This window comes from Schistocerca gregaria, chromosome 7, assembly GCF_023897955.1.
Source record: "Schistocerca gregaria isolate iqSchGreg1 chromosome 7, iqSchGreg1.2, whole genome shotgun sequence".
Lineage (NCBI taxonomy): Eukaryota > Metazoa > Arthropoda > Insecta > Orthoptera > Acrididae > Schistocerca > Schistocerca gregaria.
The window spans coordinates 543,217,851-543,243,684 of record NC_064926.1 but is presented as its reverse complement, the minus strand read 5'-3'; the positions used below and the strand labels follow the sequence as shown (position 1 = coordinate 543,243,684).

Sequence of the window (25,834 nt, the reverse complement as noted above, 5' to 3'; positions counted from 1 at the left end):
GAGCGTCTACATCTACATCTACATCTACATACATACTCCGCAATCCACCATACGGTGCGTGGCGGAGGGTACCTCGTACCACAACGACAATCTTCTCTCCCTGTTCCACTCCCAAACAGAACGAGGGAAAAATGACTACCTATGCCTCTGTACGAGCCCCAATCTCTCTTATCTTATCTTTGTAGTCTTTCCGTGAAATGTATAAGTTGGCGGCAGTAAAATTGTACTGCAGTCAGCCTCAAATGTTGGTTCTCTAAATTTCCTCAGTAACGATTCACGAAAAGAACGCCTCCTTTCCTCTAGAGACTCCCACCCGAGTTCTTGAAGCATTTCCGTAACACTCGCGTGATGATCAAACCCACCAGTAACAAATCCAGCAGTCCGCCTCTGAATTGCTTCTATGTCCTCCCTCAATCCGACCTGATAGGGATCCCAAACGCTCGAGCAGTACTCAAGAATAGGTCGTATTAGCGTTTTATAAGCGGTCTCCTTTACAGATGAACCACATCTTCCCAAAATTCTACCAATGAACCGAAGACGACTATCCGCCTTCCCCATAACTGCCATTACATGCTTATACCACTTCATATCGCTCTGCAATGTTACGCCCAAATATTTAATCGACGTGACTGTGTCAAGCGCTACACTACTAATGGAGTATTCAAACATTACGGGATTCGTTTTCCTATTCATCTACATTAATTTACATTTATCTATATTTAGAGTTAGCTGCCATTCTTTACATCAATCACAAATCCTGTCCAAGTCATCTTGTATCCTCCTACAGTCACTCAACGACGACACCTTCCTGTACACCACAACATCATCAGCAAACAGCCGCACATTGCTATCCACCCTATCCAAAAGATTATTTATGTAGACAGAGAACAACAGCGTACCTACCACACTTCCCTGGGGCACTCCAGATGATACCCTCACCTCCGATGAACACTCACCATCGAGGGCAACGTACTGGGTTCTATTACTTAAGAAGTCTTCGAGCCATTCACATATTTGGGAAGCAATCCCATATGCTCGTACCCTAGTTAGGAGTCTGCAGTGGGGCATCGAGTCAAACGCTTTCCGGAAGTCAAGGAATATGGCATCCGTCTGATACCGTTCATCCATGGTTCGCAAGATATCATGTGAAAAAAGGGCGAGTTGTGTTTCGCAGGAGCGCTGCTTTCTAAAGCCGTGCTGATGCATGGACAGCAAAATCCCTGTCTCAAGGAAATTCATTATATTCGAACTGAGAATATGTTCGAGAATCCTGCAACTAACCAATGTTAAGGATATTGGTCTGTAATTTTGAGGATCCGACCTTCTATCCTTCTTATATACAGGCGTCACATGCGCTTTTTTCCAATCGCTCGGGACTTTATGTTGGGCAAGAGATTTTCGATAAATGCAAGCTAAGTAAGGAGCCAATGCAGCAGAGTATTCTCTGTTAAACCGAATTGGAATCCCATCAGGACCACATTTGAGATGGCGTAACTTGTGCGATACGAAATTTTCTGTGTTGTGGCGTGCGTCAGGCAGCACTCCTTGTCGTACCATTCCACACACATGCTGCCCAAAACACATTCTTCATTCTCCGATGAATGTCTACCGGCGTTTTTTCTTCGGCAGCCAAGAAAAGAATAACAGCACATTGGTCCTGTTTGGAGGCATCAAAGGGACGCGTCAAGACCGCTGCACTCGGCGACACTAATACTGCGGAAAGAACCAAGAAAATCCCAAGAAATAAATTACAAGACTTCCTACGATGACCTTCACTGTAGACAAAAAGTTTTGTATTCAGTAAAGATGCGAAACCCATTAACAAACGACTTATGACCTTAGAATCAAAAACACAAACAAAAACTACAAGTTTATTAACATGCACCAACCAATGGCGACAATAAAAAAGAACCCCAAAAAACAGAAAGATTCTGGGAAGAACTTGAGAGATAGCCACAATTCCAAAAGGTGATGTGAAAATTATATACGGTGTTTTTAATGCCTAAATTGGCAGGGAACGCAAATACAAGAGGACAGTGGGAGACTGATCATGTGGAAATAACGTAAGACTACGAAAAAGAAATTCTCGCGGAGGTGCAACATCGATTCGGATAATTATTTAACCAGAGTCAAAATTAAATTCACACACAAAAGAAAATTCAACAAGAGAAAACCGGTGATTCCAAAATGTGATCTACACAGGAGCAAAGACTCTAAAATAACAGAAAACTGGGGAGAACAACATGCACAACAGTGGGAGAAATTTCAAACTAAAATCATCAGTACGGCGAAAGATCTGATCCCTATTCACAAAAATCGAAAACATCCTTGGTGAAATCAAGAATGTCAGATCGTACTAGAAGAAAGAAAAAAGGCATTTCAAAATTACAGTTGCAACAAATCAGAAGAAACACAGAGGAAATTTTTCGAAGTTCGCAAACAAACATTTATTATAAGACAAAATAAACGAAAATATGTGAAAGATCATTTGGAGTCAATTGAAGAGAATTTCAAAAATTACAACACACACGATTTCAACAAAACCTTTGCGAATTAAATCAAAGGGTACTCACCACAGAACCTCTGCCTTCCAAAACAAGACTGTAAATTAATCTTGACAAATAAAGGAGATTGCTAAGAATTAGCCTCATGTTTCTCACAGCCGGCCGGGGTGGCCGAGCGGTTCTGGGCGCTACCGTTTGGAACCGCGCGACCGCTACGGTCGCAGGTTCGAATCCTGCCTCGGGCATGGATGTGTGTGACGTTCTCAGGTTAGTTAGGTTTAAGTAGTTCTAGGTTCTAGGGGACTGATGACTTCAGCAGTTAAGTCCCATAGTGCTCAGAGCCATTTGAACCATTTTTTTTTTCTCACAGCTTACAAATTTTCTTGAACCCAAAGAGAGCTTCTCGAAAATACATCCAGGTATCACAACAAAGTTCGACACCACCAACACAAGAAATTTATACATACATCAAGAAACTTAAAAGCAACACAGCTGTAGGGGAGGGCAGAATTGTAACTGAAGCCTTGAAAAATTTAGGCGCAAACTCACTCAGAGAAATTTCATGAATAATCCGATTTGGCAAACCAAAAAAATCCCGGATGAATGGAAGATTGCTCTAATCCATCCATTACATAAAAATGGCATCAAATCAGATTGTAAACAACTATAGAGGGGTCTCCATCTTACCGGTCCCCTAAAATACACAATCAGCTTGTCTCTCGAATAGAGCACAACAGCAATTAGAACCAAAATTAACAGAATATCAAACTAGATCGAGACATAACAGATCATGTTGAGAAAAAATTTGTGACTTCAAAACCACACTCATGTCAGCTCTCAGACAAAAATCTCTTGTATGCACATTGTAGATTTATAAAAAGGTGTATGGCTCGATAGACAGGTCCTCACTATTCCAAATTTTAGAAGAGAGGAGACTAGATGCCAAAATACGAGAACTCATAAAACAAACATCAAATGGCACGAAATAAAAGCAAAATTTATGAGGGAAATCTCAGAACCCTTTTGCATTCAAACAGTTGTGAGACAAGGAGATGGACTCTCTCTCGTGTTCTTTTCAGAGTCGTCCTAGACAAGGTTATGGAAGAATGGGAGAAAAAACTCAAGAAACATGGGTTTTGGAAGCCAATCTTACTGCGCTTTCCCAAAAATAACCTCTACATGGCATATCTCGCGCTTGCAGACGACGTGGCGATATTTAGAAGACGAAAAGACTGCCATCAAACAGCTCGAGATACTTACAGGATGTGCAGAAAAAGTAGGTTACAAATCTCATTCGATAAAAATGAATTCTTACGTTCAAAGACAGGAATCGTGAGCTTGAAAACAGAACATGGTAAAACGAGCACGGTTCGGTATTTTAAGTACCACTGACACCCAAACCTCCAGACGTCAGACACTCAGATCGGTACCAAACGTTGTGTGTCGATAGAGCGTCAACCAAAACTCCTATTTTGATCGTGCTATGTGCTGTCGTCCAGTAGAACATGCGTAAACGGTAATTAAAGGAAATACCGGAACAACGGAGCACAGGAAAAGAGTAACTGTGAGAAACTGAAACGTATAGCTTCTGTGGGGAAATTTGTAGACCGTTAGATTGTCGTACCCATGGTCTGGGGTTGAAATCCCAATTATGTCAAATTTTTACTGTATTATGCTTTTAAGTGTAACATGGGACTGTTAGTACTTCGGCACGTGTGATGCAGTTTTTCCTTTATTCTGCTGCTTCGCTTGTTTACGTTTATTCGGCGAAACAACAAATACACCAACTGCTTCATCACGAGTGGTGTGTGTTCTGTCGCACACGTCCGACAGAACATCACGCCTATCTTAAACTTCCTGGCGGATTAAAACTGTGTGCCGGACCGAGGCTCGAACTCGGGACCTTGCACTTGCCCGCGAAAGGCAAACAGTTCGAGTCTCGGTCCGGCACACAGTTTTATTCTTCCAGGAAGTTTCATATCAGCGTACACTCCTCTGCAGAGTGAAAACCTCATTCTGGATCACACCTGTCTATACATATGCACTCTACGTTTGCTACTTTCAACTAACGAAGCGAAAGCAAAGTGCCAAAATAACATTGTTACAAACTCCGAAAAGTACTTTTATATGCCAGGAAAATGTTCTCGCGTATAATAGTTTCAAGCGTAAACAATTAAAAAAATTAAAATCAGTGGGTTTCGAACGTAGGACCTCTGATACGACGACCTCAGGCTCTACCTACTCAACGACACGAGACCTGCGAACCATTTTTCACAGACACCATCTTCCTCTGCTTCGTAGTCTTGGTGTTCCTTGTAATTACCGTTTACGCATATTCTGCTGGACGACAGCACACAGTACGAAATAATCGGTGTTTTGGATGATACTCTATCGACGTACAACGTTTGGTACAAACCTGAGTGACTGATATCTGGAGGACTGGGTGTCAGAAGTTATCGAACACACATGCCTTGAAACATGTCACAGCAGATCAGCTAAAAAATAAAAAAAATAAAAGATTAATCCAAAATTCTACAACATAAAAAAATTCTGCGCTACTACACAGTCATCAGATCAACAGTCGTCTACGCAAGCGAAACCGTGATAGCTAAGATAAAACACGAACTTGAGGAAATCAAGAAAGAAGAGAGAAAGATATTAGGAAACTTTTAGGAGCACCACATACGCAAGACAGTGACGTGCTAAAGCAACAAAAAAGTTTTCACACATCGAAATTTACATTAAGAAAAAGCGAATGAAATTCTTTGGTCATATCAACAGACTACCAGAAAAGCGACTGACAGAGTAGACTAAGGCACATTACTTAAGAACCCGACGCCTTGCTTGAACGAAATTCGAAAGGACTTCGCAAATGCAAAGATAAGACCAACCGATATTTTAGACAGAGACACCTTCAGACACAAAGTAGACAAAAAGGAGTTGTATCCGAGCAATCAAAACGAAAACAGTACAAACCAAAGAGGTCGGAAGAAAGTAACAAGGCTCCTCGGAATTAATAAAAGCCTGATGGAACAACAAGAAGAACCTAAATAAAATTGGTATAGTTATTTTCTTAATGTCTTCCATTTCTTGGGTGAATTAGCTGATAATAATAATAATAATAATAATAATGGGTGTGCCGTACGACAGTGCAGTAAACATATTTACTGTGTGTTGTGCTGTCAATTCCTTCGTAAATCTGTTGCGAAGTGCATAATGAAGTAATTTCTGATCCATTGCGTGAATTACCTACAACTCAAAGAATACATTTTGTTGAGATATTTGAGCATATTTGACGTATATGTTCTACTTTTACTGCAATAGATGCACGGTACATAATACTAAAGTATACGTGTACTGTATTTACTATATGAGGAACGTGATATTAATACATCCGTTTCGCAAACTGCGAGCTCCACCACATTGTGTCACACCTTATGTTAGTATCTGAAAAAGATGTAATTATTGGTAACTTATGTAAACAATATTAAAGTCTTACGAAATAGCGATAATAGTACAGATATTTTAAAAAAATATTCAAAATTCGTGAGCGGAACATAAGTGAACCCTTCTGTTTTTACCCCTCATAAAATTTCATTTCTCTCCCTTGGGGGTGATTACCGCCATGTTGAGAACCACTGGCCTAGGCCAAAGTGAGGTCGCAGAACGAGGACTCGCCGACTTCAGTAACAAGCAACTAGATGCATCAGTAGGAACCCAGCCGGTTTGTCTCTCGCGACCGTGTTTAATAGCAAGCTGCGCTGCGGTGACGGCTATCGAGTCCGGGGGGCATGGGTCGAGCCTCGCCCGCATTGGCGCCGCCGGTGACTGCGGCGGTCGACTGCTGGCGACTAATTGTCGATAGTCGACGACACCGCATTATCAGTACCTGGTTGGATATATGTGCACCTTTTTTGAAGTTCAGTTACAAATTCCGTTTTGATGCCCTTTCCGCCAACCGCGATGGCCGAGCGGTTCTAGGCGCTTCAGTCCGGAACCGAGCGACTGCAACGGTTGCAGGTTCGAATCCTGCCTCAGGCATGGATGTGTGTGATGTCCTTAGGTTAGTTAGGTTTAAGCAGTTCTAAGTTCTAGGGGACTGATGACCTCAGATGTTAAGTCAATTAGTGCTCAGAGCCATTTCAACCATTTTTGATGCCCTTTCCGGTCGATCGATTATCAGTAATAGGCGTTGATTTGTTTTTCAGTCAAATGCTTCTCGAAAGTGAAGAAATACTGTATTACCATGATTGCCTTACTCTTCTGAGAAAAGCAGGAGTTGGATTTCGCTTCTCCGATGTTCTCCGAGTGCTGCGACTAGAGTGTCAATCAGTGACAACCGGAATCAGTAACTCATGTAAATACCAGGCTGTAACAAATTGTAGAGACATACTTACATACATTAATCCTTGTTCCATAGATTATGAATACCACATTTCGTAATGATGTGGAACGTGTCACTTTAAAAATGATGTAAATAAAATAGAAAGAAACTTCCACATGGGAAAAATATATTAAAAACAAAGATTCCAAGACTTACCAAGCGGGAAAACGCCGGCAGACAGGCACAAGAACAAAACACACAAACACACACACAGAATTACTAGCTTTCGCAACCGATGGTTGCTTCTTCAGGAAGGAGAGGGAAAGACGAAAGGATGTGGGCTTTAAGGGAGAGGGTAAGGAGTCATTCCAATTCCGGGAGCGGAAAGACTTCCCTTAGGGACTCTTTGCCTAAATATGTCTGCTTGTGTCTGTGTATGTGTGGATGGATATGTGTGCGTGTGTGTGTGTGTGCGCCAGTGTACACCTGTCCTTTTTTTCCCCTAAGGGAAGTCTTTCCGCTCCCGGGATTGGAATGACTCCTTACCCTCTCCCTTAAAACCCACATCCTTTCGTCTTTCCCTCTCCTTCCTGAAGAAGCAACCATCGGTTGCGAAAGCTAGTAATTCTGTGTGTGTGTTTGTGTGTTTTGTTCTTGTGCCTGTCTGCCGGCGTTTTCCCGCTTGGTAAGTCTTGGAATCTTTGTTATATATACTACTTCATATCTAAGAATTCATCTGTTGAGTCGAAGGAGTTGTCATTCAGAAATTCTTTTAATTTACTTTTAAATGTTGGTTGACTATCTGTCAGACTTTTAATACTATTTAGCAAATGACCAAACATTTTTGTGGCAGCATAATTCACTCCTTTCTGTGCCAAAGTGAGATTTAATCCAGAATAGTAAAGATCATCCTTTCTCCTAGTGTTGTAGCTATGCACTTCGCTATTATTTTTGAATTGGGATGGGTTATTAGTGACAAATTTCATAAGCGAATATGTATATTGCGAAGGTACTGTGAATATCTCGAGTTCCTTACACAAATGTCTACAAGGTGATCTTGGGTGGGCTCCAGCTATTATTCTGATTACACGTTTTTGTGCAATGAATACTTTCTCTCTTAATGACGAATTGCCCCAAAATATGATGCCATATGAAAGCAGTGAATGAAAATAGGCATAGTAGGCTAATTTACTGATATGTTTATCACCAAAATTTGCAATAACCCTAATAGCATAAGTAGATGAACCTAACCGTTTCAGCAGATCATCGATGTGTTTCTTCCAATTCAATTTCTCATCAGTGCACACATCCATAAATTTTGAGTATTCTGCCTTAGCAACAGACTTCTGTTCATAGTCTATATTTATCAATGGTGTTATGCCATTTACTGTACAGAATTGTATGAACTGTGTTTTCTCAAAATTTAGTGAGAGTCCATTTGCAGAGAACCACTTAATAATTGTCTGAAAGATATTATTTGCAATTTCCTCAGCTGCTTCTTGCTGGTTGGGTGTGATTGTTATACTTGTATCATCAGCAAAAAGAACTAGTTTTGCATCTTCATGAATGTAGAGTGGCAAGTCATTAATACATATTAAGAACAATAACCGATCCAAGACTGAGCCCTGTGCGACACCGTTCTTGATACCTCCCCAGTTAGAGGACTCTGCTGGATTTTTCAGACTATCTGTACTGTTAATTTCAAGCTTCTGAATTTCAGTTAAGTATGAATTAAACCATTTGTGCTCTGTCCCACTAATACCACAATACTTAAGCTTATCTAAAAGAATTTCATGATTCACAAAATCAAAAGCCTTTGAGAGATCACAAAATATCACAATGGGTGACGTTCGGTTATTCAATGCATTTAATATTTGATCAGTGAAAGTGTATATAATATTTTCTGTTGAAAAGCCTTTCTGAAAACCAAACTGACATTTTGTTAGTACTTCATTTTTACAAATATGTCATGCTAGTCTTGAATATATTACTTATTCAAGAATTTTGGGTAAACCTGTCAGAAGTGAGATTAGGTGGTAGTTGTTAGCATCAGATGTATCCCCTTTTTTTGCAATGGCTTAACAATAGCGTATTTCAGTCTATCTGTAAAATGCCCTGTTTCAGAGAGCTACTACTTATGTGACTGAAAATCCTACTTATTTGTTGGGAACAAGCTTCTAGGACTCTGTTGGAAATGGCATCAATTCTATGTGAGCTTTTACTTTTGAGTGAATTTATTATTTTCCTAATTTCAGTAGGAGAGGTGGATTGAATTTCAATTTTATCAAATTCTGCCTTGCATTTTCTAATGAATAGCTGGATCCTATTTTCCCACAACACTTAAAAATGATTATTAAAAATGTTTTCTACTTCTGACTTCTTGTTAACAAACTTTTCATTGTTTTTGACAGAAGTACAGTTTTCCTGTGCTCTCGGTTGCCATATTTCCCTTTTAACAATATTCCAAATTGTTTTAATTTTATTATCAGATGTCTTACTCTCAGACATAATGTACATACTTCTGGACTTTTTAATAACTTCTCCTAATACAGTGCAGTTGTTTTTATAATGTTTCACTGTTTCGGGATCATTACTCTTCCTAGCTACAAGATACATTTCCCTTATCTGTTTACAAGATATTTTTATCGCTTTAGTAAGACATGGCTTTTTACATCGTTTCTTACAATTATATTTCACTTTTATCTTGGGGAAAGTGTTTTCAAATATACTCACAAAGGTATCATGAAATAGGTTAAATTTCAAATTAGCATCATGTCACCTGTACACCTCATCCCAGTCTAACAGTTGCAAGCTTTCTCTAAATCGTTAATTGAATGCACTATTTTGGAGGATTGTTTTGTATTACTGCATGGAACGATATCATATACTGTAACTAGCTGTGCATCGCGATCAGGCAGATCATTCTTAACAGGAAAAGTTTTTATTTGGTATTTTATCTTGGTCTATGAAAACATTATCTATCAGTATGCTGCTTTCCTGTACCACCTGAGAAGGATAATCAATAACTGCTGTCAAATTGAAAGAACCAAGTAATACTTGAAGGTCAAGCTTTCTATCGGACTCTTTCAGAAAATCTACATTTAAATCCCCACAAACAATAATTTTCTTTCCTCTGTCTGACATAGAGCCCAACAAAGAATCCAATTTTTTCAAAAATAGTTGAACATTTCTCAATGGGGACCTGTACACGGCTACAATTATAAAAGTGCCATTATTTAGTTTAAGCTCACATGCACATACTTCTATATGTTGCTCTATGCAAAAAATTTTAGTTTCCAAATTTTTCACATTATTGCAGTTTTTAACATGTATCCCAACTCCTCCTCTCTCCATAGTGCCTCTACTTACATGTGCTGAAAGCTTATATCCACCTGCATTTACCATTTCCATACCTGTGACTATATGATGTTCAGACAGGCAAAGTACATCTATTCCACCCTTTGTTTTGAAATGTTCTAAACAAACAAGAAGCTAATCTACTTCGTTTTTTAATCCCTTGATATTCTGATGCAATATACTAACATTATTTTTCACTGTACCGTTATGAGAATCTTGCGATATTTTCATATCTCTAGTACCTGCCTGTCTGAACTTCTCACTAAGCGTAATTTCAATCAATGTAGAATGAATGGACAGTGATCTTAGCCTAAAAAAGTACTCCCATGATATCAGATTAAAGCATCACATAGACTGTCGCAGGTAAATCAGGTGATATACTAAGGTTCATTGGTAGTTACTGCGAAAATACAATCTCTTTACAAAGAAAACCCGTCCTCCCTAAATCAATCGGTGCTCTGACAAAGGGACGTGGCAGAAAGAAACGGTACTCCATTCCACGGCGGTTCACTATGTGTAGTCAGTGTGTGATGTCCCTTACCTTATATTGTCACCGATTGTAATAAATATTTTATGTTTTAGTTCGAAAATTCCACGAAAACATAAGAGTAACGAGCATTCTTGCACGGTGCAGCGCAGGAGATATGGTGGCAGCAGTAAAACATGTTAATGCAAGTATTGTCACGGGCTACAGCTGACATGCAGCGTTCTTCTCTGGTTTCAGGTATTTTAGACTGTTAGAAAACACTTCGACAAACACATGGAGTCTCCCATGTTTCTCTGTTAGAGTAGAATGGTTTTTCTTTAACAGTCACCGTCCTAAGGGAGCCGATATTTAATATCACTATCTCAGAAGTTCAACAGTGAAAGGAGGATGTCAAAAGACAACTGACACCATTCTTTTGGAGAAAAAGAATTCTGAGAACTAGTATGTGGAATTCAGAAACTTCTTTCATGCAGATAAATTGCATGACTCTTGGTTGCAATGAAGTGTAAAACACAAAAACTGGTTCTACGAAAAGTGAGTACATCGCGTGGAAAGTCGAGCTTCTTCGTGTGGTGAATACAGAAGGTTTCATCTTCGCTGAGGGAGAAGCTGACAGTTGCGCGGCACATGTATTACAATTAAACAAAATTTCAGAAAGTAATAATAATTATTTCCTTACCCAACAACTAAAATAATTTGAATAGCGTCCTGTTTTCAGATTGAAAAGATAATTAAAATTTTATACATTTGAATGAACTTTCTTCCCTTAAACTCGCGATATGTGATTTTCAGATTGAAAAGATAATTGCTTAAGTGACAATATATTGTCCTATTTCGCCTTCATGTTTTCCATATACGAAAGCTAGTCGCAAGGCCTTAATTATCACATCAAAAACAGGGAGTTAATTATTTTCTTACTTGTTTGTAACTACGTGCCTGGAGTCCTCGTAAACGCTGAAATCGTCGCGTCGTTGTTCCGTAGCATATCGCCAGAAGACCAGAAACAGAATGGTGCATATCTCTGATAGAGTGTAAGTGTTATCTGCCACTTTGCTTTGGCGCATCTGACGATGTGCTACAATACAATGACGTGACAATTTCAGCGCGTACCAGGATTGCAGAGACGTACATGCCAACAAACAGCAACATAATTAATTACACTACTGGCCATTAAAATCGCTGTACCAAGAAGAAATGCAGATGATAAACGGGTATTCATTGGACAAATATATTATACTACAACTGACTTGTGATTACATTTTCACGCAATTTGGGTGCATAGATCCTGAGAAATCGGTTCCCAGAACAACCACCTGTGGCCGTAATAACGGCCTTGATACGCCTGTGAATTCAGTCGAACAGAGCTTGGATAGCGTGTACAGGTACAGCTGCCCATGCAGCTTCAACACGATACCACGGTTCATCAAGAGTAGTGACGAGCCAGTTGCTCGGCCACCATTGACCAGACGTTTTCAATTGGGGAGAGATCTGGAGAATGTGCTGGCCAGGGCAGCAGTCGAACATTTTCTGTTTCCAGAAAGGCCCGTACAGGACCTGCAATATGCGGTCGTGCATTATCTCCCTGAAATGTATGGTTTCGCAAGGATCGAATGAAGGGTAGAGCCAATGCGAACAAGAGGTGACCCAGTTGTGTCACCAAAGGCACCCCATACCATCACGCCGGGTGATACGCATGTATGGGGATGACGAATACACGCTTCCAATGTGTGTTCACCGCTATGTCGCCAAACACGGATGCGACCATCATGATGCTGTAAACAGAACCAGGATTCATCCGAAAAAATAACGTTTTGCCATTCGTGCAGCCAGGTTCGTCGTTGAGTACACCATCGCAGGCGCTCCTGTCTGTGATGCAGCGTCAAGGGTAACCGCAGCCATGGTCTCCGAGCTGATAGTCCATGCTGCTGTCGAACTGTTCGTGCAGGTGGTTGTTGTCTTGCAAACGTCCCCATCTGTTGACTCACGGATCGAGACGTGGCTGCACGATCCGTTACAGCCATGCGGATAAGATGCCTGTCATCTCGACTGCTAGTGATACGAGGCCGTTGGGATCCAGCACGGCGTTCCGTATTACCCTCCTGAACCCATCGATTCCATGTTCTGCTAACAGTCATTGTACACTCCTGGAAATTGAAATAAGAACACCGTGAATTAATTGTCCCAGGAAGGGGAAACTTTATTGACACATTCCTGGGGTCAGATACATCACATGATCACACTGACAGAACCACAGGCACGTAGACACAGGCAACAGAGCATGCACAATGTCGGCACTAGTACAGTGTATATCCACCTTTCGCAGCAATGCAGGCTGCTATTCTCCCATGGAGACGATCGTAGAGATGCTGGATGTACTCCTGTGGAACGGCTTGCCATGCCATTTCCACCTGGCGCCTCAGTTGGACCAGCGTTCGTGCTGGACGTGCAGACCGCGTGAGACGACGCTTCATCCAGTCCCAAACATGCTCAATGGGGGACAGATCCGGAGATCTTGCTGGCCAGGGTAGTTGACTTACACCTTCTAGAGCACGTTGGGTGGCACGGGATACATGCGGACGTGCATTGCCCTGTTGGAACAGCAAGTTCCCTTGTCGGTCTAGGAATGGTAGAACGATGGGTTCGATGACGGTTTGGATGTACCATGCACTATTCAGTGTCCCCTCGACGATCACCAGAGGTGTACGGCCAGTGTAGGAGATCGCTCCCCACACCATGATGCCGGGTGTTGGCCCTGTGTGCCTCGGTCGTATGCAGTCCTGATTGTGGCGCTCACCTGCACGGCGCCAAACACGCATACGACCATCATTGGCACCAAGGCAGAAGCGACTCTCATCGCTGAAGACGACACGTCCCCATTCGTCCCTCCATTCACGCCTGTCGCGACACCACTGGAGGCGGGCTGCACGATGTTGGGGCGTGAGCGGAAGACGGCCTAACGGTGTGCGGGACCGTAGCCCAGCTTCATGGAGACGGTTGCGAATGGTCCTCGCCGATACCCCAGGAGCAACAGTGTCCCTAATTTGCTGGGAAGTGGCGGTGCGGTCCCCTACGGCACTGCGTAGGATCCTACGGTCTTGGCGTGCATCCGTGCGTCGCTGCGGTCCGGTCCCAGGTCGACGGGCACGTGCACCTTCCGCCGACCACTGGCGACAACATCGATGTACTGTGGAGACCTCACGCCCCACGTGTTGAGCAATTCGGCGGTACGTCCACCCGGCCTCCCGCATGTCCACTATACGCCCTCGCTCAAAGTCCGTCAACTGCACATACGGTTCACGTCCACGCTGTCGCGGCATGCTACCAGTGTTAAAGACTGCGATGGAGCTCCGTATGCCACGGAAAACTGGCTGACACTGACGGCGGCGGTGCACAAATGCTGCGCAGCTATCGCCATTCCACGGCCAATACCGCGGTTCCTGGTGTGTCCGCTGTGCCGTGCGTGTGATCATTGCTTGTACAGCCCTCTCGGAGTGTCCGGTGCAAGTATGGTGGGTCTGACACACCGGTGTCAATGTGTTCTTTTTTCCATTTCCAGGAGTGTATCTCGACCAACGCGAGCAGCAATGTCGCGATACAATAAACCGCAATCGCGATAGGCTACAATCGGAAACGTGATGGTACCCATTTCTCCTCCTTACACGAGACATCATAACAAAAGCCAACCTTGTGTGAATGTGCTGAAAAGCTAATCATTTGCACATCACAGCATCTTCTTCCCGTCGGTTAAATCTCGCGTCTGTAGCATGTCATCTTCGTGGTGTAGCAATTTTAATGGCCTGTAGTGTACTAGAACTGCATCGCTAACAGGAGTCTGGCCTAACTACGATCACGATAATGGACTCGCCACCGGCAAAACATCCGAAAAATATACGGTGTGATGACCTCCAACGCCAGCGGTAACAGTCATCATTACCACTGTTCCGCGTCGTGTGCGTCTGGTGTATGCCGAAGATGTTTGGAGTCAGGGAGACGAGTGCATCCGCGGCTTGCAGGTGCAGCACCTGCGGTCGCAGCTGCAGGTGCAGGGCCAGTTCTGCGTGTCGGTGGGCACGGTGCTGACGGAGCTGCTGTGGAAGGCCACCAAGAGCCAGGAGGTGGTCGACGTGATGGTGCAGTCGCCGCACGCCGACCAGTTCCTCGACATCGCCGACAACACGCTAGAGGTGAGCCACTGCCCGCTCTCGTGAGTACTCAGCGGACACTGTCGCCCGACGCGCACCACCACTCACTGTGCGGTGTCCACCGCTGCGGTAAGGCCCTCTTCACTCTTCTTGATGAATTCAGTTGGTCAGCAGTACGCAGCCATGTGGGCTGCTGCGAGTTTCCTGAGTGTAGCCCAGTGGTCCAACCGCCACCCGTGAGGTCTCCACAACCTCTCCCCCCCCCCCCCCCCCCCCGCCAGTCGTCAACTCTTGAATTCCAATGGAGAACTCAGTTCGTCCTGCTAACACTGAAAATAAAAATACGACGTTTTGTCGTATCTGTGTATTTGTTATAGAAGTGCAGCGTCTTTGCTGTATGTTGATAGTTTGTGTATCTCTGATAAATCATGTTGAGTTGGTAAATCTTTTGTACTCTGTTCGAAATAAATAATCTTAACAAGTTATAGACCCAGGCCCCTGTGATTAGCTGCGAAATATTTTGTTTTCGCTCATCAATAAATTTTCGTAAAATAACGTGAATTTGGCCGTTTTTGTTTGTTCAACGAAACTGGTAACCAGCGTTCGTAACTACAGAATACAAGTGGAGAAACTCTAAGCACCTGAAGACTGGGCTTAATGGAAACTGCGCGTGTTGACGCTGTTGGCAGCATATGCGCTCGAAGACATTGTAACCATATATATATATATCATTCACATTCAGTGTAACCTCCCAACAAATTATTATTCCGTAACCTCGCAATAATAACGTGACTAACCTCTCAATAAAATGGTGACTCACTTATAATATTTCAATAATTGGCTGTGATTTTAAACTGGTAAATTTGGACGTCAGCAGTGCTACATTATGGCCCTGAAAATTCATTCTGAATAAATTGAAAAATCTTACCTCAATAAGGTCGCCGGATAACGCACATATATCTGCTCCTATAAGAAATTTTTCTGGCGCAGCCCAGTGCAATGCTGGCCGATAGATTTGTCCTGTATAAAAAGAAACAACTGATTTTTCTATACAGTAATCGGGATGACCATGGACTGGAGAAATTAGTAAATTCTTTAAATTGAGATGAATGATTTATAAGAAAGATTATTATTAAGAGATTTTTTAAAGCATTTACATGGGACTTGATATAACAATAGTACATATGCGCGAGGCTGCTTTTACCTTATACTACAACGCTTAGGCTCTGCCATCGCTCCCCACGACCGGCCCAGCCAACTCGCTACACCAGACTGCTAGCTACTACTTACTCCTACTGACACACAGTTCTTAACTGCAGTCAACACTGCTCTTTGGTCTGAGATTATCTTATAGTTTACATACCGCAGGCAGCACGTGAGCAATCCATCCTAATTACATCTGCTCGAGTGCGCCAGCAATAAATTCATTAGTCATGGACCTCTTGCAACACCGTTAACGGTACGAACGAGTGTCCTCAGTTGGCGGGAGACGCAACGGAACATCAGGAGTGGTTGAACGACGTTGCGAAAGCGGCTAGTTTATTAGCAAGTGCGCTAAGGAAGTCTGTAGCCGAGCTCGTGTTGAAACGTACCTGCGGAAGTGAAATTTGAAACAAGTTACGTGCCCCCATCTCGTGGTCGTGCAGTAGCGTTCTCGCTTCCCGCGCCCGGGTTCCCGGGTTCGATTCCCGGCGGGGTCAGGGATTTTCTCTGCCTCGTGATGGCTGGGTGTTGTGTGTTGTCGTTAGTTAGGTTTAAGTAGTTCTATGTTCTAGGGGACTGATGACCATAGATGTTAAGTCCCATAGTGCTCAGAGCCATTTTGAACAAGTTACGTGAGCGATTCGAATGTTGCAGTACGCAACGACTGAACATGTCGCTCGAAGCACTTTTTGTGTTGGACGCGACGACAGAGACTATATTGGCACTGACGTTGCAAAGTTTCGGAAATTTTTGCTGGATTTGAACGATGAACTGCAGAAGCACGAGGAAAATTTTTTGTCTGTCCGTCGGAAAATCAAAGCGTGAACCTTTCGATTGAGAAATTGTACACAATACAACCGCTTGATCAAAGTACGGTTGAATCATCTGCGTTTGTTGTACGTAGTGGTCCTAAGAAAGAAATCAGCGAAATAAAAGTGACAATAGTAATTCTTTACATTTGATAATGTGGGCAAGTAGGCCATTAGCTAGCATAGTGTTCACTGAAAGACACGGTTAATAGCATCAGTCAGTCCGAAAAGGATGTCGCGTTTTTGTCATCTGTTTTCGGAGCCTCAGTCAATAACTGTGTTGAAAAAGATAGTAAGTACTGTGACAGTGGTGTCGCCAGTCACATCACTATGAATAAACAGTACAAAGTTTACTTTCCCAGGAAAGACTTCAATTGGAGAAAGAGGTGTAAGCTTGTTGGCTCATGGACTGGGTAGAATGAAAATCCAAATGCAGTTGAGTAACGCCAAAAAATGCTGAACTGAAAGATGTTCTTTATGTTCCTGAAGCAAGTGCTCGTCTGTTTTCCGTAAAAGCAGCTGCACGAGAAAGTTTTTGCACGAATACCAAAATTGATTACTAACTGACTAGAGAACCGATGATGATGTGTCACGTCTACCATGGTCTCTATGTTCGTGAAATACGTGTTGTTAAACCAGCACAACCAACTCAACCGAATTTGGTGACTCTGCAAGTGTATCATGAGAGATTCGAACATCAAAACAAACAATATGTGAAATACGTCTCGAAGCAGATGAATATCAGTGTGAAAGGGTGCAAAGAAGAATTCTGTGATGGATGTGCACAGGGAAAAATGCGTCGATTCCCGTTTAGGAATCGAATTAATCGACTGATGCTTCCTGGTGAACAAATTCATGCCGACGTAAATGGACCGATGTCTGTAGAGTCTCTCGGAAAACCTGGCTACTACGTATGTTTTTAAGATGATTTTAGCAAATCTCGTTCAGTTTTCTTCCTGAAGCAGAAGAGTGAAATTAATGCCGTCCTGGAACAATTCTTCAATGAAGCTAAGAATAACGATCGTACACTCCTGGAAATTGAAATAAGAACACCGTGAATTCATTATCCCAGGAAGGGGAAACTTTTTGACACATTCCTGGGGTCAGATACATCACATGATCACACTGACAGAACCACAGGCACGTAGACACAGGCAACAGAGCATGCACAATGTCGGCACTAGTACAGTGTATATCCACCTTTCGCAGCAATGCAGGCTGCTATTCTCCCATGGAGACGATCGTAGAGATGCTGGATGTACTCCTGTGGAACGGCTTGCCATGCCATTTCCACCTGGCGCCTCAGTTGGACCAGCGTTCGTGCTGGACGTGCAGACCGCGTGAGACGACGCTTCATCCAGTCTCAAACATGCTCAATGGGGGACAGATCCGGAGATCTTGCTGGCCAGGGTAGTTGACTTACACCTTCTAGAGCACGTTGGGTGGCACGGGATACATGCGGACGTGCATTGTCCTGTTAGAACAGCAAGTTCCCTTGCCGGTCTAGGAATGGTAGAACGATGGGTTCGATGACGGTTTGGATGTACCGTGCACTATTCAGTTTCCTCTCGACGATCACCAGAGGTGTACGGCCAGTGTAGGAGATCGCTCCCCACACCATGATGCCGGGTGTTGGCCCTGTGTGCCTCGGTCGTATGCAGTCCTGATTGTGCCGCTCACCTTCACGGCGCCAAACACGCATACAACCATCATTGGCACCAAGGCAGAAGCGACTCTCATCGCTGAAGACGACACGTCTCCATTCGTCCCTCCATTCACGCCTGTCGCGACACCACTGGAGGTGGGCTGCACGATGTTGGGGCGTGAGCGGAAGACGGCCTAACGGTGTGCGGGACCGTAGCCCAGCTTCATGGAGACGGTTGCGAATGGTCCTCGCCGATACCCCAGGAGCAACAGTGTCCCTAATTTACTGGGAAGTGGCGGTGCGGTCCCCTACGGCACTGCGTAGGATCCTACGGTCTTGGCGTGCATCCGTGCGTCGCTGCGGTCCGGTCCCAGGTCGACGGGCACGTGCACCTTCCGCCGACCACTGGCGACAACATCGATGTACTGTGGAGACCTCACGCCCCACGTGTTGAGCAATTCGGCGGTACGTCCACCCGGCCTCCCGCATGCCCACTATACGCCCTCGCTCAAAGTCCGTCGACTGCACATACGGTTCACGTCCACGCTGTCGCGGCATGCTACCAGTGTTAAAGACTGCGATGGAGCTCCGCATGCCACGGCAAACTGGCTGACACTGACGGCGACGGTGCACAAATGCTGCGCAGCTAGCGCCATTCGACGGCCAACACCGCGGTTCCTGGTGTGTCCGCTGTGCCGTGCGTGTGATCATTGCTTGTACAGCCCTCTCGCAGTGTCCGGAGCAAGTATGGTGGGTCTGACACACCGGTGTCAATGTGTTCTTTTTTCCATTTCCAGGAGTGTATTATCCAATAGTTCAAATGTGACGGAGCAGGAGAATTCGCTAACAAGAAAGTTTCGGTATTACTGGCAGATAGAGACATAGAGAATCGCATTATTCCACACTACACGCCACAGCAAAATGGTGTTAGAGAAAGAGGAAACCGCACTATTGTGGAGTGTGCGCATTCTATGTTGAACCCTAGCAAATTACCAAAAAAGCGTGCAACCCTGTTACATACCTATTGAATCACACAGGGAAGCTCTCTATTGAAAACAAACCTCCATATGAACTGTAGCATGGAATGACCAATAGGTAACCCGGACGATGTGAGAATCTTTGTAACAAAGTGTTGTGTGCATCTAAAAAAGAATTTTCGTTCAAATTTTGACGTCAAGACTGTGCGTGGACGTCTGGTTGGGTACGCGAATGACAGAACTCGCTTTAGGATCTGGATTCCATGTCAGAGGAAGATTACGCTAAGTCACGCTGTCAAATTCAAGGCTGAAGTTGTATGCAATATGTACAACAGTGTTATTGAATATGAAGTTGCCGGCCGCCGTGGCCGAGCAGTTCTAGGCGCTTCAGTCCGGATCCGCGCTGCTGGTACGGTCGAGGTTCGAATCCTGCCGCGGGTATGAATGTGTATGATGTCTTTAGGTTAGTTAGGTTTAAGTAGTTCTAAGTCTAGGGGACTGATGACAGATGTTAAGTCCCATAGTGCTTGGAGCCGTTTGAATATGAAGTTGCTAGTGATGAAACCGTTTCGGTAGAGTCAACCTAATCAGACTTCTGATGAGGAAAAGGAGTCAGAGAATTTCAGCCATGACAAGAGGACTGAAGGTGTAAGTGAAGGGAAGACTTGGTTACAACATCAAGTTCCAGAGGAAGACAAGTATTAAGTGATAAACAAAGAAGGAAATGTAAAAAGAAGAAACCAAAATTGACGACCAGTGTGTATACAGGTGGAACTCCTAAGGATACAAATTCCTATACTGAAGCCTTGGAGTCAAGCAGTAAAAATCAGTGTCTGGAGGCCGTTCGTGAAGAATAGAAGTCCCTGGAAGAGAATAATACTTGGGTATTGGTTGATAGTCCAAGTGGTGCATAGATTTTGCATAATCGATGGATCTCACGTAAGAAAACTAAAGAAAATGGGAATGGCTCTTTCATAGAAGTGACTTCTGGCCAAAGGACACGTACAAAGGCAGCTAACTGACTATTAACAAACATTCAGCCCTGTTGCACGATATGATACTATTCTAACCTTATTGGCAGTGGCTGCTCCAGAGAAAATAAAGCACCAGAGTTTGACATCAAAATAGCTGTTCTTAATGGTGTATTCGAAGAAGATGTGTAGATATAAGAACTGAAGGTTTTGGAGATGATACTGGGAGTGTATGTTTACTGAAGAAAAGTCTGTATGGTCTCAAACAGGCGCCACTTTGTTGAAACAAACATTTCATAGACTTCATGATGAAAGCTGGATTAAAAACAGCTAGGCTGATCCGTTTACCTGCTACCGTCGGGGCAACGAGAGTTGTTTATGTATTAGAATCTGTGTTGATGATAACGTAGTTGTGGGCAGCAACATGAAAATGTTGAAGCACGCGTTTCAAACAACTAGAGGCTCTCTCAGCTACTTTTTGCGTATGAAGATAGAGAAGATGGAGAGAGGTCTATAGCATTTAATCAATAGGACTATACAAAGGACATTCTGGAAAGATTCTCTTGAGTGTACGTTGCTTTCGCAGTGAACAAAGCAGTAGAGCCATGGGAGATCCCACAGTTTGCGACTGGAATCAAGTGAAATGAATTTTTATATGCCTGAAGAATACTGTGTATTATGGAATCGTCAGAAGATTTAAAAGTCTACAGTGATGCAGATTATGCTATTGAAAAGGAGGCGATACGTTCAACGACAGGTGTTGTCGAAAATCTCAGTCATGGGACTGTACCAAGAACCAGTCAACTACAAATATAGTGGCAACATTCACTATGGAAGAACAAGTAATATCAGCAAGTGAAGGAGCAAAGGAGTTGCTCTGACTGAAAAGGTTGCTGCAGGAACTGACTGAAACTTCGAAACAAGTAACACCTCCTACACACTACGCTGACAATGCAAGTATTGTGAAATTGTCTGAAAATCCAACGTATCATAGAATATCGAAGCACATAGAAGAGCGCCACTTATACGCCACGAAAAGATTCTTGGACGGGGACCCTAGATTAGAACACGGGACCAATCAGTTAGCTGCTCTACTAACCAAGCCACTGGAGAGGGTCCGACTCGAGCTGCTGCTTGAAAGAGCTGCAGTGCAGAATATTCACTTTCATTTTTTTAACATTGAAAATAAAAATACGAAGTATTTGTCATATCTGTCTAATGTGATATTATATATTTTTGTTAATCAAAGGTAGTTGAAACTGTGAGCTGGTAAACCTCAAAGTGTCTTTGCTATATTGTTGGTAGTGTGTGTACCTCTGCTCAGTCATGGTGATCATGTAAATCCTTTGTAGTCTGTTCGAATTAAGTAATCTTGACACGCCCACCTACCTACCATCCATTCGCTTGGCTACATGCCCAGCAGCCCACGTCCATTCCACTTTCATTACGGTCGTAATCACGTCCTCCATTCCAGTTCCAGTCCGTGGCTCATTTCTTTGTTTCCTGTCTCTCCCTATTTATAAACTGCATCTCCCCATTTTGCGACAAACAGTCCAAAGATTTTGAAGCATTTCATTCTACATGCCAGTATACACTTCAGTGATCAGTTAACACATGCGCGCCTTTTGCTTCGAACGGCTCAAGGTGTCGAAACGACTTTTTTAGGCAAATCGTAGTAGGCAGAGGGGTGCGTGTATTTTGCTGTATCAACCGAGATACCGAACCAACTACTGCTTTAAATCAATGGTATATCCTTCTTAATAGCGTTCGAAACCTCCTCCTAAAAACATGATCAGTGATATGACGTTCGTTAATGTCAGAGTTGGAAGTTTTCACAAAAGTATTCGAGAAATGTGCCATATTTGAAAGGTAAGGCGGCTGAAATCGGCCGCTGGGGTGCAAACTTCTTCAAATGGAGCTTTGGTGCCTGGCTCATGTCCGTCCGTACTTCTACATGTATTAGAGTATCACAGCCAAGAACGTTTTGAGATTTTTTTGCTAACGACATGGTATATACATAAAATCTAAGCTATTTCCTTCCTAACGTTTATCAGTGCATTGTGTAAAAGTTGCAAGTAAATCAGTAAAAAAGTTTTCGAGATTTCTGGTAGAGACGTTAAAGAACGTTTTGTCTTTACGTGGTATTACGTACTAGGTGGCTACTTGAACAACTGTGGACGGGAAGATATTTACTGTATGAATGCCCAGCTTCACAGCGGTGATGTTCAGGCTGTGAGCTGCCGGATTTGCGTTATTAGGAGTGTTGGTGTCACGGCTTGTCGTTAGGCGCCGGTACTGGTACCGCGACGTAGCTTTGAAACACAAGCACCAGTGTGTAGTGCAGTTGGAGGCAGTCAGCGTGGACCTGGACGAGATGAGCAGGGCTTTACTCGTAATGCTGTTTCATCAAAACAACAGAAATAGCGCTGCTGCTCCCCGCGAGTGTCGGCGCAGTGAAGGAATAAGAGAGGTCCTGTTTCCGCACCGGGGTTGCAGAATATGATTTGGAAGTTCGAATTAAGTGCCGATATGGGAACTGATCCTGGGAGAGGCTGACGCCCAATTGCGCCACAAGCTGTAGAAGAAGCTACCCGTTAGCATGGCTGAGAATGTTGGACGCAGTGTCCGATCTTGAGTAGTTCAAGAGTTGCGTCGAGACAGCTGAACACTCCATCGTCCACTGTTCGAAAAGTAAGAACTTTCAGCATTGCACCGCGTCAGCAATCGTAAGTATCGAAATAATTGTGAAAAATCCGCCTCGATTGCACAAACTACCTGGTGTTTACCTAGGTTTCAGCGTGGGTAATCACGCCTTCTTTAGTACAAAAATAAAACAGCTTGCTAAATATGCATAGTCAAAGGCTTACTTCATTCTTCACATTAAGTTGCATGACGTGGAAGTTGGTTGATGCACGCGCACCATGTTGAGTGTTCACGGATGTTGGAGAGCCTGTGACGATCGAACGGTGGCTGGGGCGAGGCAGCACACACAGGGTTGAGATGAGTAACATTATTGACTTGGTACATATGTTCCGCGTATTTGAAAAAAAATTTTATCGGGTCTTGCCACTGTAGGTGTTGATTTTAGCCTTTGACTATGCATGTTAGGACAAGCTGTTTTATATTTGTTCTGAAAAAGGCGTGGTTACCCACGCTCAAACCTAGGTAAACATCAGGTAGTTTGTGCAATCGAGGCGGATTTTTCATAATTGTTCGAAAAGTGCTGCGAACAACTGTGAAATGGTGTCTCCGGTGCGGTTCCAGGACGTCGTGGGTGCCGATGGTCGTCACATAGAGCAAGGTTTGTACCCTGGCTAATAAACATGGCAAGCAATTAAGAAATGTTAACCTCTCATGTGGAAATTAAAATCTGTTTCTTTATTCGTTACTTCTCTTCCTCTTGTCTTCACAAATGTTTACACGAAGTTTCAATGTTCTAGAATCACTCTTTTTTTTTTGGACGTCCTCTCAAGTAGCGAAAGTTTAATTACAACCACCGTTTACATTAAACTGCTACATTTTGCGTTCTTCATAGAAATTGTAAAAGAAAAAGTACATGTGGTTAAAAATTCTGAGTACTTTACCCGAAATCAGCACCGGAAGAAACACCAAAAAGAACATTTACTATTAAGGTTAAAATTTCATTGTCAACTGGTGTAATGAATTTGCGTAGCCTTTCAAACACAGCCTGGTGGTTTGAAATTATGTGCAGTCTTCCATGACAGATTAACGAAGCGTTTCTGGGTAAGGAATTTCTGCAAAACTATTTCTTTGTGGTGTCACCACGTACAACAGCCTAAGGTACTGAGGTCGAAGGGAACGTCCAAGTCATGGAACAGGTAGTTCCTCTACCTGTTTACACATCAAGGTGATATTTTACACTTGCAACTAGAATAATGTGGCTGTACCTCGCCTCATCTGCTGTGAACAAGACTAGAGGTACATAAAAGCATTGACATTTTGTGTGACAAATCATCCACAAAAGTTCTATCGTACCTAGTGATCGGCAGGCAAAAGACGTTCAAGATTCTGCGATTATAGTAATTGACGGCAAGTATCCTGTTGCGAAATGCTTTACATAGTACGATGTCACATTGCTTGGTGGCACCTTTATCGTCTCAGACAGCCTGTGTGCGCGACGCGTCTCTACGGTTAGGCGTGCGACCTACATACAAGTAGGTGGTTGGTTGGTTGGTTCATTTGGAGGAGGGCACCAAACAGCGAGGTCATCCGTCCCATCGGATTAGGGGAGGAACCATCCCGGCATTTGCCTGGAGCGATTTGGGAAAGTCACTGAAAACCTAATTTTATTTATTTATCGCATGGGAATACAGACACATAAAAAAGAAACAGACAAATCACTTATATAACAAACTTAATAATTGCAAACATACATCACTAATATAACAAAGTTTAAGGATTACAGACAAACATCAAGTCTATTAATATAATTTATCGACTGTGGAGTTGCGAGCAGGGAGTCGTCGGGGCTCCCATTACAGGCTCTTCTGGAACACTCTTCAACAATGTGGCTGATGGTCTGACTTTCCCCGCAGTCACACTGAGGGGATGGTATTTTACCCCATTTATACAGGGAGTAAGCACATCTGCCATGACGAGTTCTAATCCTATTTAGAGTGGACCACGTTTTGCATGGTAGGTCAAAACCAGGTGGCTTTTGTATGATGCAAGGTATGTTATGGTTTTGGCATGCATTCCATTTTTCAGACCATGCGTTTTTTACACTGAAACCTTCTTGTGCACGTGTCTTTGCTGCTCTTGTTGGCGGGTTCCTAGATCGAAGCCTATTAGTGTTCGCAGCCTCAATGTCTTGGTGGATTGGCAGGCTTCGATTTCCCATGATGTTTTTGTATTCACGTACAAGGGCGTCAGTACGTCGCAAGTGTGGCGGCGGGATGTGGCTTAATATTGGGAGCCATTGCGTTGGAGTGGGTTTAATTACTCCATAAATCATCCTTAGAGTGTTATGCAACTGTACATCCACCTTTTTTACATGTGGGCTGTTTAGCCAAATCGGAGCACAGTATTCGGCAGCCGAGAATACAATTGCTAAAGCAGGGGTGCGGAGAGTGGAGGCCATTGCTCCCCAGGTAGTACTGCAGAGCTATTGAATAATGTTGTTTCTTGTCTTTAATTTTTCGTCAGTCTTTGTTAGGTGCTCTTTAAAAGATAGCGTTCTGTCCAGCGTCATGCCCAAGTACTTCGGAGTACTGGTGTTTTCAAATCGAATGTTGAGCTCCTTTCCAGCGAGTTTATTGTTGAGATGGAAGCAATTAACCTCTGTTTTGGAAGCATTTGGTTGAAGTCTCCACTTACGGAAATATTGACTTATTATCTTCAGGTCTTTCGTTAGGATGTCCTCAGATGCTTCAATTGCGCTACATCTTGTAGCGA

General features: G+C 43.4%; 1 protein-coding gene across 1 annotated transcript in view; it reads left to right on the top strand.

The window, feature by feature from the left end:
- Window positions 1-25,834, top strand: part of LOC126281588 (uncharacterized) — a 166,534-nt gene that overhangs the window by 29,765 nt on the left and 110,935 nt on the right. Inside the window, exon 3 of the mRNA XM_049980671.1 lies at window positions 14,686-14,856. Within this exon, the coding sequence (XP_049836628.1) occupies window positions 14,686-14,856 (171 nt within the window). The remainder of the gene's footprint in view (window positions 1-14,685; window positions 14,857-25,834) is intronic.